The sequence below is a fragment of the Pistacia vera genome, unplaced genomic scaffold (genome assembly GCF_008641045.1).
Source record: "Pistacia vera cultivar Batoury unplaced genomic scaffold, PisVer_v2 Contig278, whole genome shotgun sequence".
In the NCBI taxonomy this organism is placed as follows: domain Eukaryota; kingdom Viridiplantae; phylum Streptophyta; class Magnoliopsida; order Sapindales; family Anacardiaceae; genus Pistacia; species Pistacia vera.
This window is the reverse complement of record NW_022196088.1, coordinates 71,334-88,515: the sequence shown is the minus strand read 5'-3', so window position 1 is coordinate 88,515 and position 17,182 is coordinate 71,334. Positions and strand designations below refer to the sequence as shown.

The 17,182-nt window shown below is 32.0% G+C and overlaps 1 protein-coding gene across 1 annotated transcript; it reads left to right on the top strand.

Annotated features, from left to right (window-relative positions):
* The first annotated feature begins 5,599 nt into the window (after nucleotides 1-5,599).
* LOC116133971 lies at nucleotides 5,600-6,268 on the top strand. Its single transcript, XM_031419632.1, has one exon. It carries the CDS (start codon nucleotides 5,600-5,602, stop codon nucleotides 6,266-6,268), a length of 669 nt encoding a protein of 222 aa, XP_031275492.1.
* The last annotated feature ends 10,914 nt before the right edge of the window (nucleotides 6,269-17,182 follow it).

Sequence of the window (17,182 nt, the reverse complement as noted above, 5' to 3'; positions counted from 1 at the left end):
TAAAATTTAAGGGACTAATTGTAAAATATTAAAATTTTAGGGACTCATTTATGATATTTTAAAATATTTTGGTTGCTGAATTCACCAATCCAACTGACCAGTTGAACAGGTCAACCCGAGAACCGAGCCCTTGATTGGGTCAAAGCCTAGTCCGATTTTCAAAACCTTGCTCAAAATTTGAATTATGACTTACATTTAAAAAACTAATTCAGATTCCCGATTAATATAAAATTTATATAAAGCTTTTCAACATCAAAAGCGAAGGATATAATAAATTCTCTGAAAATGTTTAGTTGAAATGGGTTGAAACGTTTTTAAAACAATTTTCGTATATAATAATTAAAAACAAAAATATTTTTTATTTATATTTTTCTTCTCAATTTTCAGTAATTTTTAATTCTAAAAATAGATTCTATATATTATATCAAACATATTATAAGATTTGAAACATATTGAGATGCAAGTCAATTTCTTTTGAATTATATCTTAATTTTCAAAGAATTATTTTCGGATTACAAACCACACTCTGGTATCATACATATTTGTTTTCCCCAAGTATATCATTTCTAATATCAACACATATGAATAAAAAACAGGATCGATCTTGTGGTGGCTACTATGACACTGGAGACAACGTAAAGTTTGGATTTCCAATGGCATTCACAGTCACAATGCTATCATGGAGCACAATCGAATTTAAAGCCAAACTTGCAGCAAAGACGAGTTTCGAAACGCCTTGAGTGCCATCAAATGGGGACCAACCTATTCTTAAAGCACATCCAGACCAGACGTGCTTTACGGTAGGGGTGAACGGTTCCGGGTACCCTGCATTTTCTGGGGGAACCGGAACGGAACCGCAAAATGCAGGTTCCCAAAAAAGGAACCGGAATCGGAACCGCAACATACAGTTCTTCAATTCAAGGAACCGGAACTAAAAGCAGGTTCCGGTTCCTTTCCAGGGTATCCGTTAAAAAATCAATACCCCCCTATTAGTTTAAAAATAACAAAAACACTTTATAAGTTTACAAATACAACCTAACAAATTTTCATTTTCATTCATTTTTGTCAATGAACTCATAACCTGTAATCTCTAAGCAACACTTGAATTCAACAATTCATCACAATTCACATAAAATTCGTCAATCAAAACCAAAACACAAACAATTATTCATCACAATTCACATAAATAAATTATAATATTTATTAATTATTAATTTAATGTTATAATGGTCAATTGGGTATTTATAAGATACCAAATATAATTTAGTAAATTAATAATAGAAACTATTAATGTTATAATTAAATAAGTGATCATACTACATGTAAATGTAATGTATAATTAATTAAGTGATCATACTACAATGTAAATTGTAATGTTATAATTAATTAAGTAATATACTATTTAATTATAATGTATATTATAATTATTAATTGTTGATCATTTAATTAAGTATTGTAATATTGTTTATAATATAATGTTATAATTAATTAAATAATCATACCATAAATTTATAATATAATGTTATAATTAATAAAATTATAATAATTTGATTAGTATTGTGTAAATTAGTAAATTACTAATGTTATAATATAATGTATAACAATTAAGTAATCATTTATTATGTATGTTATATTAATTATATGTTATAATATAATAGTATAATGTAATGTTATAATGAATTAAATAATCATACTATAAATCTATAATTTAATATTATAATTAATTAAATTTCAAATCATTTAATTAATATACTAATGTTTTAATGGAATGTTATAATTGATTAAAAATCATATTATAAATAATAAGTAATGTATAATAATTAAATTTTAATCGTTTAATTAAGTAATGTAATAGTATAGTAAATTACTAATGTTTATAATGTAATGTTAAAATTATAACTAATTAAGTAATTATGTGATCATTTAACTATATAATGCTATAATTATAAGTGATCATAATATAATGTAATAGATATATTATAATTTAATTGAGTAATTATTTAACATTAATAATGTTATAATGAATGTTATAATAATTAAATTATCATTAAATTAAGTATGTTCTATAAGTTTATGTAGTAAATTAGTAATTCTAATGTTTAAAAACTAATATCATAACTCATAATCAATTAAATAATCATTTAATTATGTAATGTTATATTAATATATGATCATAACTATATAGTATATGTAATTTATAATGAATTAAGTAATCATAATATAAATCTATAATTTAATATTATAATTAATTAAATTTCAAATCATTTGATTAATATACTAATGTTTATAATGAAATGTTAAATTGATTAAGTAATCATATATAAAATATAGAGGTAATGTTATAATTAATTAAATTTTTAATCGTTTAATTAAGTAATGTAATAATATAGTAAATTAGTAAATTACTAAGTTTATAATGTAATGTTATAAATTTATAACTAATATGTAATATGTAATTATTTAATTATGTAATGCTATAATTAAGTAAGTGATCATAATTTAATGTAATATAATAAATTATAATTATTTGAGTAATTATTTAACTATAATGAATGCTAATTAATGTTTATAATGAAATGTTTATAAGGTAATGATAATTAATAAATTCTTATCATTTAATAACTATGTGCTAATGTTATGAGTAAATTAGCAATTACTAATGTTTAAAATATAATATCATAACTCATAATCAATTAAGTAATCATTTAATTATGTATGTTATATAATTATATGATCATACTATAATAATATAATGTAATGTTATAAGAATTAAGTAATCATACTATAAATCTATAATTTAATATTATAATTAATTAAATTTCAAATCATTTGATTAATATACTAAGTTTATAATGGAATGTTATAATTGATAAGTAATTATATTATAAATATATAAGGTAATGTTTAATTAAAATTTTAATCGTTAATTAAGTAATGTAATAATATAGTAAATTATTAATGTTTATAATGTAATGTTTTAAATCATAACTAATTAAGTAATTATGTAATCATTTAACTATGTAATGCTATAATTAAGTAAGTGATCATAATATATAATGTAATATAATAATTATATAATTTAATGAGTAATTATTTACTATAATGAATGTTATAATGAAATGTTATAAGGTAATGTTATAAATTAAATTTTACATTTAATTAAGTATGTGCTAATGTTTATGTAGTAAATTAGTAATTACTAATGTTTAAAACTAATATCATAAATCATAATAATAAGTAATCATTAATAGTAATGTATATAATTATATGATCATACTATAATAGTATAATGTAATGTATAATGAATTAAGTAATCATACTATAATCTATATTTATATTATAATTAATAAATTTCAAATCATTTGATTAATATACTAATGTTTATAATGGAATGTTATAATTGATTAAGTAATCTATTATAAATATAAGGTAATGTTATAATTAATTATATTTTAATCGTTTATAAGTAATGTAATAATATAGTAAATTAGTAAATTACTAATGTTTATAATGTAATGTTATAAATTCATAACTAATTATGTAATTATGTAATCATTTAACTATGTAATGCTATAATTAAGTAAGTTATCATGATATATAATGTAATAATAATTATATTTAATTGAGTAATTATTTAACTATAATGTAATGCTTAATTAATGTTTATAAGGTAATGTTATAATAATTAAATTTCTTATAATTTAATTAAGTATTATGCTAATGTTTATGTAGTAAATTAATAATTACTAAATTTATAATATAATGACATAATCAATTAAAATATTAATATGTAATGTTAAAATTAATATATAATCATACTATAATGTAATGTTAGTGAATTAGCTATTAAGTAATCATACTATAAATTTTTAATGTAATATTATAATTAATTAATTTTTAATCATTAATAAAGTTTGTACTAATGTTATAATAAAATGTTATAATGATTAAGTAATTATACTATAAATCTAAACGTAATGCTATAATTAATTAAATTCTAATTATAAGTCAATTAATTAACTATTTAATTATGTTATAACTTAAAGTCAATTAATTAAGTAGTAATCAATTAATGTAAGCTATAATTATTATACTATAAATCAATTAAGTAATGTTATAAAATTATAATTAATTAAGTAATCATTTAACTATAATGTAATGTTATAATTGATTAAGTATGATATTTAACTAGTAATTAAATTTATAATGTTTATCAATTTATCATATTAATTAATTAATTACTAATTTATTATAGATATACTTAGAACTTGATAATGAAGTAAATAACTAAATATATTATTACTCAATCAAATATACATTTATTCAAAAATAATCTTTTAATAACATTAAAAATGTAAAACACTTTAATTGGATTCATAATTCCAATTATTCACTTAATTGATCAAAACTTTAATATTAATGTATTATAATATATTAAAGCTTTTAATATGGTGTAATTTATATGTAATAAGTATAATTGTATTCGTATATTTATTTAATTAGGTTATTCTAAAAATTTAACTTTTTCTATTTTAAATTTTTTTATATGTAAAATAATAGAAACTCCCCCATTATTTACATTTCACAAATATTTCATTATAGTCCAGGTTCCAAAATAGGTTCTAAACAGGTTCCAAAAACAGGTTCCAAAATAGGTTCCAAAAACAGGTTCCAAAACAGGTTCCAAACAGGTTCCAAATAGGTTCCAAAATAGGTTCCAAACAGGTTCTAAAGCAGGTTCCAAATAGGTTCCAAAACAGGTTCTAAAACAGGTTCCAAACAGGTTCCAAAACAGGTTCCAAAACAAGTTCCAAACAGGGTACCCTTTTTACAGGTTCCGGTTCCTCCACATGCAAGAACCGGAACTGGAACTGCACAGTAGCGGTTCCAAAAAATTGGAACCGGAACCTACCCGCACAGTGCAGGTTTTGGGTAGGTTCCGGTTCCGGTTCAGGTTCTTACCCCCGGTTCCGATTCTACCCGCTACCCGTGCTCACCCCTATTTACGATCAAGTTGGTGATGGTGATTCTGATCATGCATGTTGGCAAAGACCAAAAGACATGACCACGCTTAGAACTTGTTGATGCAGTGATGCTTTGCTGGAAATGCATCAAATGCTCAAGTCTGCAGGATTATGTTTTTGGAAAATGCAGAATGTTTCATGCAGCAATGGCTTATCGTGCATGGGAAAGTTTTTGTGTAATTGGTTATCTTGTTGTTTAAAGGGTATTTAAGTAAGTTCATTAGAAGTAAGTTTACTGTACTGTTGTGTTGAAATTTGAATTTGAAAGCTGTAACTTCTGCTGTAGTTGGTGTAATTAGCAGAGAGTGGATATGAGTTATATATGGTCTTTTTTAATAAAAAGTTCATAACTTTTTTGCAAACATTTGGGGTGCTCTGTTTTTTCTTTCTCTCTCTCTCTCTCTCTCTCTTAATGTTCTCTAACTGAAACCAACAAATGGTATCAGAGCTGCCACAAAAACTAGAAACTTAGCATTGTAAACCTTCGATCACACCTCCAAAACACTCTTCATCTCAAAACGATAGACCTGCAGTTGTTCTTCTTTCTTCTTGCGATAGACATAAAAAACAGGGGCATGGCAACGCAATCTGCATTGATGGCTCCACTAGTATTCAATGGAGAACATTACCACATCTGGGTAGTAAAGATGATAGCCTTTCTTCATGGACAGGGATTGTGGCAGTATGTGGAAGAAAGCCGGCAGCCACCTCCTCTTAGACAGAATCCCATGTTGAACCAAATGAGGCTACATGAGGAAGAAACAACCAAAGCTCCGAGAGCTCTTTCTCACATACATGCTGCTGTGACTGATCTTGTTTTTACAAGAATCATGGCATACGAAAACCCTAAAGAAGCATGGGATAAATTGAGAGAAGAGTACATGGGGAGCACTACAACGAGGAATATGCAGGTTCTTAATCTAAGGAGGGAATTTGAGATGCAAAGAATGCAGGAAACTGAAAAAGTAAAGGATTGTGTTGATAGACTAATGGATGTTGTCAACAAAATCAGGCTTATAGGAGTGGAGTTGACAAATCATAGGGTTGTGGAAAAGGTTTTGGTGAGTCTTCTAGAGAGATTTGAGTCCGAAATCTCTTCTTTAGAGGACTCTAAAGACATGACTCAGATCACATTGACTGAGCTTGTCCATGCTCTCCAAGCTCAAGAGCAAAGAAGGCTCTTAAGGCAAAAAAATACTAGTGAGGGTGCATTGGTTACAAGCTTCAAAGGCAAACCTGCATAGACACAAACAAGAAAGTATACTGGAGATAGAAAAGGGAAAGAGAGGAGTAATAACCAGTGGGAGAGACCTAGTGGAGCGAAAGAATTTCCAGCCTACACCCACTGTAAAAAGAAGGGGCATCCTGAGAGAAGATGCTGGTTCAGGCCTGGTATACAGTGAAGGAGTTGTAAGCAATTCGGGCATATTGAAAGGGTGTGTAAGAGCAAAGTATATCAGCCAATACAACAAGCAAAAGTTGGGGAGGATCAACAATAATGTCAAGAGGCAGAACGGCTCTTTGTGGCCACCTGTTATACTGCACAAACAAGCAATGATGCTTGGTTAGTTGATAGTGGCTACACCAATCACATGAGTGCATACCTGCAAATTTTTTTTAGCTTGGATAGATCATATAGCTCCAGAGTCAAGATTGGGAATGGTGAATTCATGGAGGTCAAAGGCATAGGGGAAGTTGCTGTCCAAACTTGGTCAGGTACAAAAATAATCTCTCATGTGTTGTATGTTCCTAGAATTAGCCAAAATCTATTGAGTGTGGGGCAAATGTTAGAGAGAGGTTATTCCTTACACTTTGAGAACCAAGCATGTACCATACTAGATCCTAAATGAGTCGAATTGATGAGGGTAAAGATGCTAGGGAAAAGCTTCCCGGTTGAGTGGAAAACCACCAATGATTTGCCCTGTTAACTAGACTGGAGGAGTCAGAAACTTGGCACAAACGGCTTGGACATTACCACTACAATGGCCTCAAGAAGTTGAAGAGTGCAAACATGGTGAGTGACCTGCCAGAAATTGAGGAGAAAAACACATTGTGCAGTGCATGCCAAATTAGAAAATTGAGCAGACCTGCGTTTCCTACGGATCAGACTTGGAGAGCAACAATGAAGCTTCAACTGATTCATTCAGATGTTTGTTTGTGGTCCCATGCAAACAGAATCCTTAAGTGGAAGCAGGTATTTCATACTATTTATAGATGATTACACACGGATGACATGGGTGTATTTCCTACAGCAGAAAAGTGAGGTTCCTGCAGTGTTTAGAAAATTCAGACTGTTAGTAGAAAATGAAGCTGGAACAAAGATCAAATCATTTAGAAGTGACAACAGAACAGAGTACAGTTCAAGGGAATTCAATTCTCTTTGTTCAGAAGCTGGTATTAGGCATCAATTCACTACTTCATACACTCCACAGCAAAATGGAGTAAGTGAAAGAAGAAATAGGACCATCATGGAGATGGCTAGATGCATGTTGGCAGAAAAACAACTCCCTAAAAATTTTTGGGCTGAAGTAGTAAATACGGGAGTTTATCTCCTGAATAGGCTGCCAACCAAAGCAGTCAAGGGACAAACACCAGTTGAGGCATGGACAAGAACTAAACCTATAATTGGCTATTTAAGAGTGTTTGGAAATGTGTACTATGTGATGGTTCCAACAGTGAAGAGGACCAAGCTGGATAACAAAGCTGAAGTTGGTATTTTCATTGGTTATAGCAACCAACCAAAAGGATTCAGAGTGTACATTCTGGAGACAAAAAGAGTTGTGATAACTAGGGATGTGAGAGTGGATGAGAATGTGGTTTGGTGTTGGGAGAGTAAGAAGATTGTTGCTGACTGTAACACACAACAACCAACCGGAGCTGCTCTAGATGAACTTGAAACTGAAGAAGATGAAGTACTAGCAGATGAAGAACCTGCAATTCGTGGAACTAGGACCTTGGCTGATGTTTATGCAAGGTGCAATGTGGCTATGTTAGAACCTAAAACGTATGCTGAAGCTGTTGGATCAGATGCTTGGAAGAATGCTATGCAGGAGGAGATTTCCATGATTGAGAAGAACAACACATGAAGGTTAGTTGAAAGACCTGAAAACAGAAGAATTATTCAGGTAAAATGGATTTATAAATTAAAGCTCAATTCGGATGGTACAATCCATAAACACAAGGCTAGGCTCGTGGCAAAAGGATTTGCACAGCAGCAAGGGGTGGATTACACTAATACATTTGCTCCGGTAGCAAGACATGACACTATAAGAATGATCATAGCCATGGCAGCCCAATTTAGTTGGAAAATTTTCCAACTTTATGTCAAATCTGCATTCCTAAATGGCTGCTTGGAAGAGGAGATTTTTGTGGATCAACCCGAAGGCTACCAAGTGAAAGGTGAAGAAAGCAAGGTGGACATGCTGGAGAAGGCATTGTATGGTCTAAAACAGGCACCTAGGGCCTGGTGCAGCCGCATAAACGATTACCTTAACAGCCTAGGCTATGTAAGAAGTCCAAATGAACATACCCTTTATGTTAAAGAAGCTGAAGGTGATTTAATTGTTGTGTCATTGTATGTGGATGACCTGCTGATGACAGGGAGCAATCCGAACCAGTTGAAGATATTCAAGCAATCCATGCAATCTGAATTTGAGATGACAGATTTGGGGGAGATGTCATATTTTCTTGGTATGCAGATTTTTCAGTCCAAAAGTGGAATATTTTTGCATCAGGAAAAGTATGCAAATGAAATCCTCATAAAGTTTAGCATGGAGAATTGTAAACCTGCAGATACACCCTTAGTCTCTAACCTGAAGCTGAGCAAAAATGATAGTGAAAAAGGAGTGGATGAGAGTATGTTTAGAGGTCTGGGAGGATGCTTGCTATACTTGACAGCCACACGTCCAGACCTGATGTTTGCAGCAAGTTACCTCTCCAGATTTATGAGTTGTCCAAGTGAATCTCACTATAGGGCAGCAAAGAAGGTGTTAAGGTATGTGAAAGGAACTTCAAACCTGGGCATTTGGTTTAAGAGAGCAGAAAAATTGGTTCTGCAGGGATACACAGACAGTGACTGGGGAGGTTCCTTAGATGACATGAAAAGTACCTCTGGGTATGTATTTTACATCAATGAAGGTGCCATTGGTTGGTTGTCGAAGAAGCAAGACTCGGTGGCTCAGTCCACTGCAGAGGCAGAGTGCATTTCTACCGTAGCAGCAATGAACCAATCTGCTTGGTTCAAAAAAATCCTGTCTGATTTGAAGCAGGAACAAGTTAGGCCAACACCAATATTGTGTGATAATCAATCAGCAGTGGCAATGGCAAAGAATCCAGTTCTCCACGGTAGGACCAAACATATTAAGATTAAATTTCATGCAGTTAGGGAGGCTGAAAATGATGGGGAAGTGACTTTGATGCATTGCCGGGGTGTGGATCAGATTGCAGATATCATGACTAAGAGTTTGCCTAAAGCCAAGTTTGAGGAACTTAGACTCAAACTTGGTGTTTCCAGCAAATGCATCAAGGGCGAGTGTTGATGTAGTGATGCTTTGCTGGAAATGCATCAAATGCTCAAGTCTACAGGATTATGTTTTTGGAAAATGCAGAATGTTTCATGCAACAATGGCTTATCGTGCATGGGAGAGTTTTTGTGTAATTGGTTATCTTGTTGTTTAAAGGGTATTTAAGTAAGTTCATTAGAAGCAAGTTTACTGTAATGTTGTGTTGAAATTTGAATTTGAAAGCTGTAACTTCTGCTGTAGTTGGTGTAATTAACAGAGAGTGGATATGAGTTATGTATGGTCTTTTTTAATAAAAAAGTTCATAACCTTTTTGCAAACATTTGGGGTGCTCTGTTCTCTCTCTCTCTCTCTTAATGTTCTCCAGCTGAAACCAACAGAACTGCATTTAAGATTGATGCTAGCATCCAGGAGCTGATCTTGTTACTGAAATTGCTGCTGCTTTGGCTTCTGCTTCCATTGCTTTCAAGAATTTTGATCATAGATATTCTGAGACACTTGTAACCCATGCAAAAGAGCTCTTTGAATTGGCTCGAAATAATCTAGCTTTGTACCAAAATAGCATACCCGGGGCTGGAAACTTTTACTCTAGCAGTGGATCTGAGGTAAGAATTCTAATTAGATGTGTAATACATTATTTAGATTAAAGGGCTATTATCATCGATCTCGTCGGAGGTTTCAGGTCTTTTGTAGTGGGATGTCAGTGTATTAGAATATATAAATGAGATCTCACCCCACGTTTCATGAATTTATCATTGACGAACTGAGACGAGTGACTAAAGATGAAATCCAATGGGAGGTCATTAAGGATTTTCGATACACATGGGTTGTCACTAACAAAACCTAAAACCTCTAGGGAGGTCATTAACAATACCCCTAAATCAAACTATAACAACTAACGCCATGCAATTTCTCAACTCTTGTAGGATGAATTGTTATGGGCTGCTACATGGCTTCAACGGGCTACAAAGGACAAAAATTACCTAAATTTCATAGGAAATTTTACTAACACTGGTAGAAAAAGAACCTCGTTCTCATGGGATGACAAGTTTCTTGGTGCACAAGTCCTAGCTTCCAAGCTTGTTTTAAAGGGCAAAGCTTCGAATTCAGGGAGATGGGCTGAGCACAAGAGCCAAGCTGAGCAATTCATATGTTCATGTGTTCAAAACGACGTTATAAAGAAGACTTTAGGGGGCTTGTTATGATTTATGCCTTGGAACAACCTTCAACAACCGCAACTTTTATTGCAACCGTGTACTCTAACTATTTAAAAGCTACACATTCCACCCTCAAATGTCCTAATGGCAATGTCCAACCCACTTATTTAATGGTCCTGACCCGTTTATAGGCATACTATATTTTAGGTGAAAACCCAATGGGGATGCGCTACATGGTTGGGTTTGGGTCAAAGTATCCTACTCAACCCCATCATAGAGCAACTTCTATTGCATCAATTAAGAAGGATCCTGCACCTGTGAGTTACCAAGGTGGGTTTGGTTTGTGGTTCAATAAAAATGAGCCTAACCCATATGTTTTGGAGGGTGCAATTGTGGAAGGTCCGGATGAAAATGATAAGTTTTCAGATTCTAGGTCCAACTACCAAGTGAAACCACAACTGTAACTCCTGCACCTTTAGTTGGTGTATTTGCTAGCCTTGCTTAAACTGCAGTACATTCACTAGCTTCTTAGTTCTCTTGTTATGAAAAATTGCAAGTTATTATAAATCAAATGATAAGTTACAAAATGGTCAATTATAAAAATTGAGAAGGTCATTTTACTATCATTGGATCGGTAACGATGCCAATTAATCGGTACAAAATGTTTAGGCTTGCAATGATAAACAATTAAACCGTTTATCACATTAAACATCAGTGTTGATAGCTATCTTTTTACGAAAACACCCACAGTTGCCACAAATCACTTTCAAGCAAAATCAAGTCATTTCAATTGCCATAACAGCACTATAGTACTTTCAAATGTTTTTTTTTTTTTTTTAAAAAAAAAAAAAAAAAAAAAAGATTCATTCACCCAAGATGTAGGGGCGTCTTGGTGGGAGGAATTGTTTGGGATGTACCCTAGGCAGTTTTACGAAAAAGCATTAAACCATTAAGCAAAATCTATTTTGTAGATTGATTAAACATTATATCTTAACAATATTTAAGCTTTATTTAACTTTCTTTTTTTCATCAAACTCTTAGGCGCTAATGCATGTATATTTGACATTTCTTTTGAAAGATTTAACTTGTGGATTGATTTTGGGGAAGACAATGATAAAATCTTATAATGTATTTCAAGTCATATTTTTTCCATTGTTTTGTTGATGAAGGACCACGAGCAATATTGCCTTCAGGAAAGTTTGTGGGAGCTCTTGTTACATGTAGGAATATTTAATTTGAAAGATAATCTTTATTTACAGGTAATTTGGTGGTAAAGGTTTTTCTTTCAAATATGATTCTTTTTCATTTTATTTATAAACTATAAATTGTTTTAGAAAGGAGCTCTTTTACATATATGCAATCTTTACATGCAACTCAAACGTATTAGAAACTTTATTATTATACCCATATGATTGTTTATAACCTATAAATGTAATGCTATTTGTGCTTGACTCAATAACTTCACAACACATTGATTGAAAAGCAATTTTAAAACATTTGTCACACAATTGACTAATTCTCAACAAATTATGCTTCAATCCATCTGCAAGAAACACATCATTTGTAGATAGAAACTTGTTACCAATAGAGTCAATGTCAATGACTCTTCCTTTTGAGTTGTCACTGAAGCTAATATTTCCTCCATCCTCCGGCTTGAATGTGGTGAACAAGCTCTTATCTCCCATTATATGTCTTGAGCATCCACTATCAAGGTACAACTTGTTTGTTCTTTGCTTCTTTGCTTCAAGACATACCTACAAAATAAATTTTTTTATGGACTTTTTTGTACCCAAATAGTCTTGGGTTCAAGGGAGTTAGTCTTAAGCGTTTCCTTAGGAATCCAAACCCTTTTTACCACAACTGGTATGCCCTTCCTAATAAGACTTGTGTGTGTGCTATGACCAAGCTTTTTGCAATAACCACATTTTCTATGAAGTGATTTGAGTTAATGGAAGGTTTATATGATTTATTATGGCTATGTCTACAACGATTTTGGATTTGCTCATAATGATCAAATTATAGCTAGTCTTGTGTTTCCACTTTTCTTGTCATTTTAGATACAATTTTAAAATATTGGATTTTTCGTTATTTAAATCATGTATCTCCCTCATTTGTAGTGATTTATCATTCAATGAATGTTTGAAAAATGATTCACTATTCCAATTAGAAAGTTTCAGACTTTGTACATAAGCAAAACATTCAAAGTCGTACTTACCTTTCACCTAACTCTTTCTACCCATCGAGAGGTTTCCTCCTATACACTAGTAATCTAATTCTAGTAAAATTATTTTAGTAAATAGTAGAATCATGGATGGGGAACTATAATAGTGACCCACCAAATTTTATTGTAGAAATTTTCGACATCAACGAATCGACCATGCAAATTAGAAATACCTTTCTTCAATAAAGGAAGAGATTACTTGATTCATTTCTGTATCGTTCATGATATATATAATAGCTCGGGCATCCACTTCGAATGCTGTTTTTCATTAAAAAACTTATTGTAACCCAAACCTTCTTTTTAAAAGCATATCTTTGTGAAGCAAGCATTTCATCTAATCTCTTGCTTCCCAAAGTGAATTTGTTTAAAATTCTTTTAGTGTTTTTAAGCTCATTTTTTAAACTAATATTTTCTTGTTGAGTGTTTTCAAAATACGATTTTAAACATCAATTTCTTTGATAAGGAGGTTTTCTCAAAGACACACAATCAAAATCTTTCTTGAGTTTCTCATCATCACTCAAGGGTTTTTTCATGCTCATTTTTCAAATGACATGCTTGTATCTTTAAAACATGGTTTCTTGAAGAAACCTTTTCAAATTCTTCCATTACAAACTCAAATGCATATTGTAATTCATCAAAAGTATGATCTTTAGAGTCATTTACTTCAGATTCAGATTCTTCTTCCAAGTCGCATTCCTTTGCCATGAGACAAAGGTTGACTTTCTCCTCATTTGGGCCGCTTTTATCGTTGGAGTCATCACTTCCACTCCATGTTGCTTCAGCGCTTTCTTCTTGTATATCTTGTCCTTTCTATCTTTCTTCTTCCATTTTAATTGAGGACACTCTTGTCTAATGTGGCCAAACTTCTTGCCTTCATGACAAATGATTTCTGATTTTTCCCTTTCTCTAACATTTCTTGCTCTAAACTTCTGAAAATTTCTTCCCTTAAACTTCTTTTTCTTAGCAAGGAATTTGGTCAATCTCTTTATCTTTTCTTCTTCAATAGAGGAATCACTTTCCTCATCTTCTTTAGTCGCCTTAAGGGCAATTGATAATCCTAGGATTATACTGTTTTCTTCATGATTTTTGTAGGATTTTGGATACTTCTTATGAGTTTTGTGCCTGAATTATTACTTAATTTTGCATATTTTACGTTTCAGGCCAAAACATGCAGTTGGAGCAAAACCGAGCAAAAATGAGTTTCTGGACTTGGAATTGAGTGAAATACAAAAGATTGGGGGAATTCTAATGTTGATTGAAAGCACCCTTAGAGTTTGTTCCTATTGGGGATCACGACGATCGAAGATTCAAGTGAAGAAGCAAGCAGATGATAGTTCCATAAATTCAGCAAAGAAGATCAGGAGTTCGCTGCGACAAGCTAGCCTCTGGACTCATGGGTCAGAGAAATTTAAGTTGATGCCGCGGTGAGATTTTTTCTTCACCGTGGCAAAAACTGCATTTTTTAGTTTTGTTTAAACACTGCGTTTTTCTATTATTGTATTAGTTCCTGGGGTTTTGGCTGACTATTTAAGAGTGAGTTAGCTCATTTTGAGGGGGAGCTTGACATTTTGGAAAAGAGGGAGAGGAGAAGAAGTTTTGAAGAGTTGGATCTCCAAAATTAGAGAAGTTTCTTTTCCCTTTCTTGTTTTTAGGATGTTGAACTCTGTTTTTGTTATGTATTTGATGTTTATCTACATTTTGAACATGAACTAACTTGTTTTTGGGTTAGGGTTTTGATGGATCTTTGTTTATAATGGTTTGATCTATAATATTTTGTTGTCTTTGAGCTCTATTGTATGGATTAAGTGTTTATCTTTGTTCTTAATGCATTTGATTATTAGGTTTTTGAATCAAATGAATGTTGAGCATGATAAGACTAAGAAGTGATTCATGCATTAGCTTCTTGAGGTAAACACCACAAATTGAGTGAAAACTAGAGATAGATAAACGCAATCTATGAAATCTTTATGGGATTCCACGTGCTTAAGGGACTTTGAACTATTAAATTTTATTTTGTTGGGTGTGGAGGTCTAATAGGGATAAGTAGTAATTTATAGCCTGAGAAGGTATATTTTACAATCTAGGGAGTTTGATTTGTAATCCGTGCATGTGAACTTGAAGATGATAGGATTAATAGGTTGAATCGGAGTAACTTAGTGAAATCGAAACCCTAACCTCTCTTATTGAATTGATTTTCGTTATTGCTTTTATTGTGTAATTTTAGTTATCTCTTTTGTTTTGTTCTAATTTAGTTTTTAGTAGCTCCCGTAAATCCAAATTTTTGTGTTCTTCAATTAGTTATAGAATTAGGAAAATCGGTACTTAGCACTCAATCCTCGTGAGAACGATACTCAATTCATCACTTTATTACTTTTTGTGACTAGTGCACTTGCTAAATATGTATGTTTGTGAAAGCACGCATCAGCAGTCTCCCTCTTCAGTTTGCTCTCTTCCTCCTTGGGTTTTCTCTTCATCTCAAAGGTTAACAGGCTTTCAATCAACTCCTCCATTTGCATCTTAGTTAGATTCCTGGATTCTTCAATGGTTATGACCTTTATTGTTTAGCTCTCCGGTAAAGATCATAGTACTTTATTCACCAAGTTAAATGTCTTGAATCTCTTTCCAAGGCCTTTGAGATCATTCAATAGGTTTGAGAATCTTTTATACATGTCGGTGATGCTTTCTCCACTCTTCATCTTAAACCATTCATACTCTCGGAATAACATCTCTATTTTTTATTCTCTCACTTGACTTATTCCCTCATTACTTGTTTGAGGAATTTCCCAAGCTTTTTTTGCTGTTTCACAAGTCGAAATTCTTCCAAGCTCTGTAGAGTCAAGAGAAGAAAAAAGAATGTTAAGAGCTTTATCACTTAAACAGAGTTTCTTTTCATCATCAACTGTATACTCATCTTCCTTTTTAAGAGGATTTATTCTAGGATCAATGGGAACAAAGTTCCTTTGCTTTACTATCTTCCATGAATTATAATTTGTGGACCTAATGTGTAGTCTCATTCTAATCTTCCAATGTGTGTAGTTTACACCACAAAACAATGAGGGTCTAATAGTGCAATGACCCTCACCAAAGAGAGGTGTTGATGTGATTGCCATATCTAGATTTTCTAATTCTTAAAATCGTTACATTTTCTCATGAGGATTAATGTGAAATTAAAATTCTAACTACCACAATTCTTTCAAACAAGTAATAACAACAAATGAAAGCATTAAATGTGCATGAACGATTAAATGAGTTGAGAGAAGAGAGATGCTTAGTGATTTATAGTGGTTCGTGTTAGGAATTAGGGAAAATCACACAGCAGAAATAAAATAAAATTTCCAATTCCTCAAGCCCAAAATTAGGGTTAAATCATGTATATTTATTTGAAATTAAAACCCATATAAGGTTAGAATGAGTTATACCTCTGTTGATGACTCATTCCCTTTAATTGATTGAGTTCTTTGCAAACTGAGTCAAGAATAGACACGAACTCACGAAGTGCACATGAAAGTAATCCTAAGATAGCCAAGAATTGATTGATTGCTAGATCAATCTTTGCAACTATGGTTAGAGAGATGGGAGGGGCGACTAGGGCTATAGAGTGAATAAAAAGAGCTTATTTTATTTCACTCACACATCTCTTTATATACTCCTAGGGTTTAAGTGTGTTTACTTGGATACACACACTAAACTCCATTCCATTTAGGAATAGGACACAAGCTATTCCAAAAATAAATTAGCTTTAAATGAGTATTTTATTTTAAACTAAATTTTGTAATTTTGCTAATTCAATTTCAAAAATAAATTGGCATGAGCAACAACCCCACAATTAAATAAAATTTCATTCATTTAATTACACAGCAAAATTACAAAAATACCCTTGGCATCCTAAAGACCAAAATACCCTTTCATTGAAAAACCATAAATTGCCATTCTTAACTCAACTTATTAAGCATATCATAATTGTCATCACCAAATTCCAAAATTATGCAAAGACACAATTCTGGAATCATGACAATTCACTTCATAAGTCCCTAAAGCTTTAAAACTTTGTATTTTGGGATTTCAACTTTCTTATGTGTGTGACCCGTAGGCTCCCTATTATGTTGGTAGTGAATAATATCATGATCGACCACCAATCAATCCTTTCATTATTCACAGACCAAGATTGACATCTAGCAGTGCATCATGACCACTGAACAGATGAAGATTCAACGAAGAGTGCTACCTGTCAATGGTAAGATTACTGTGCAATCGAATCCC

Coding starts and splice junctions, on each gene's coding strand:
- LOC116133971 (XM_031419632.1), top strand. CDS start 5,600: ATGGCAACGCAATCTGCATTGATGGCTCCACTAGTATTCAATGGAGAA.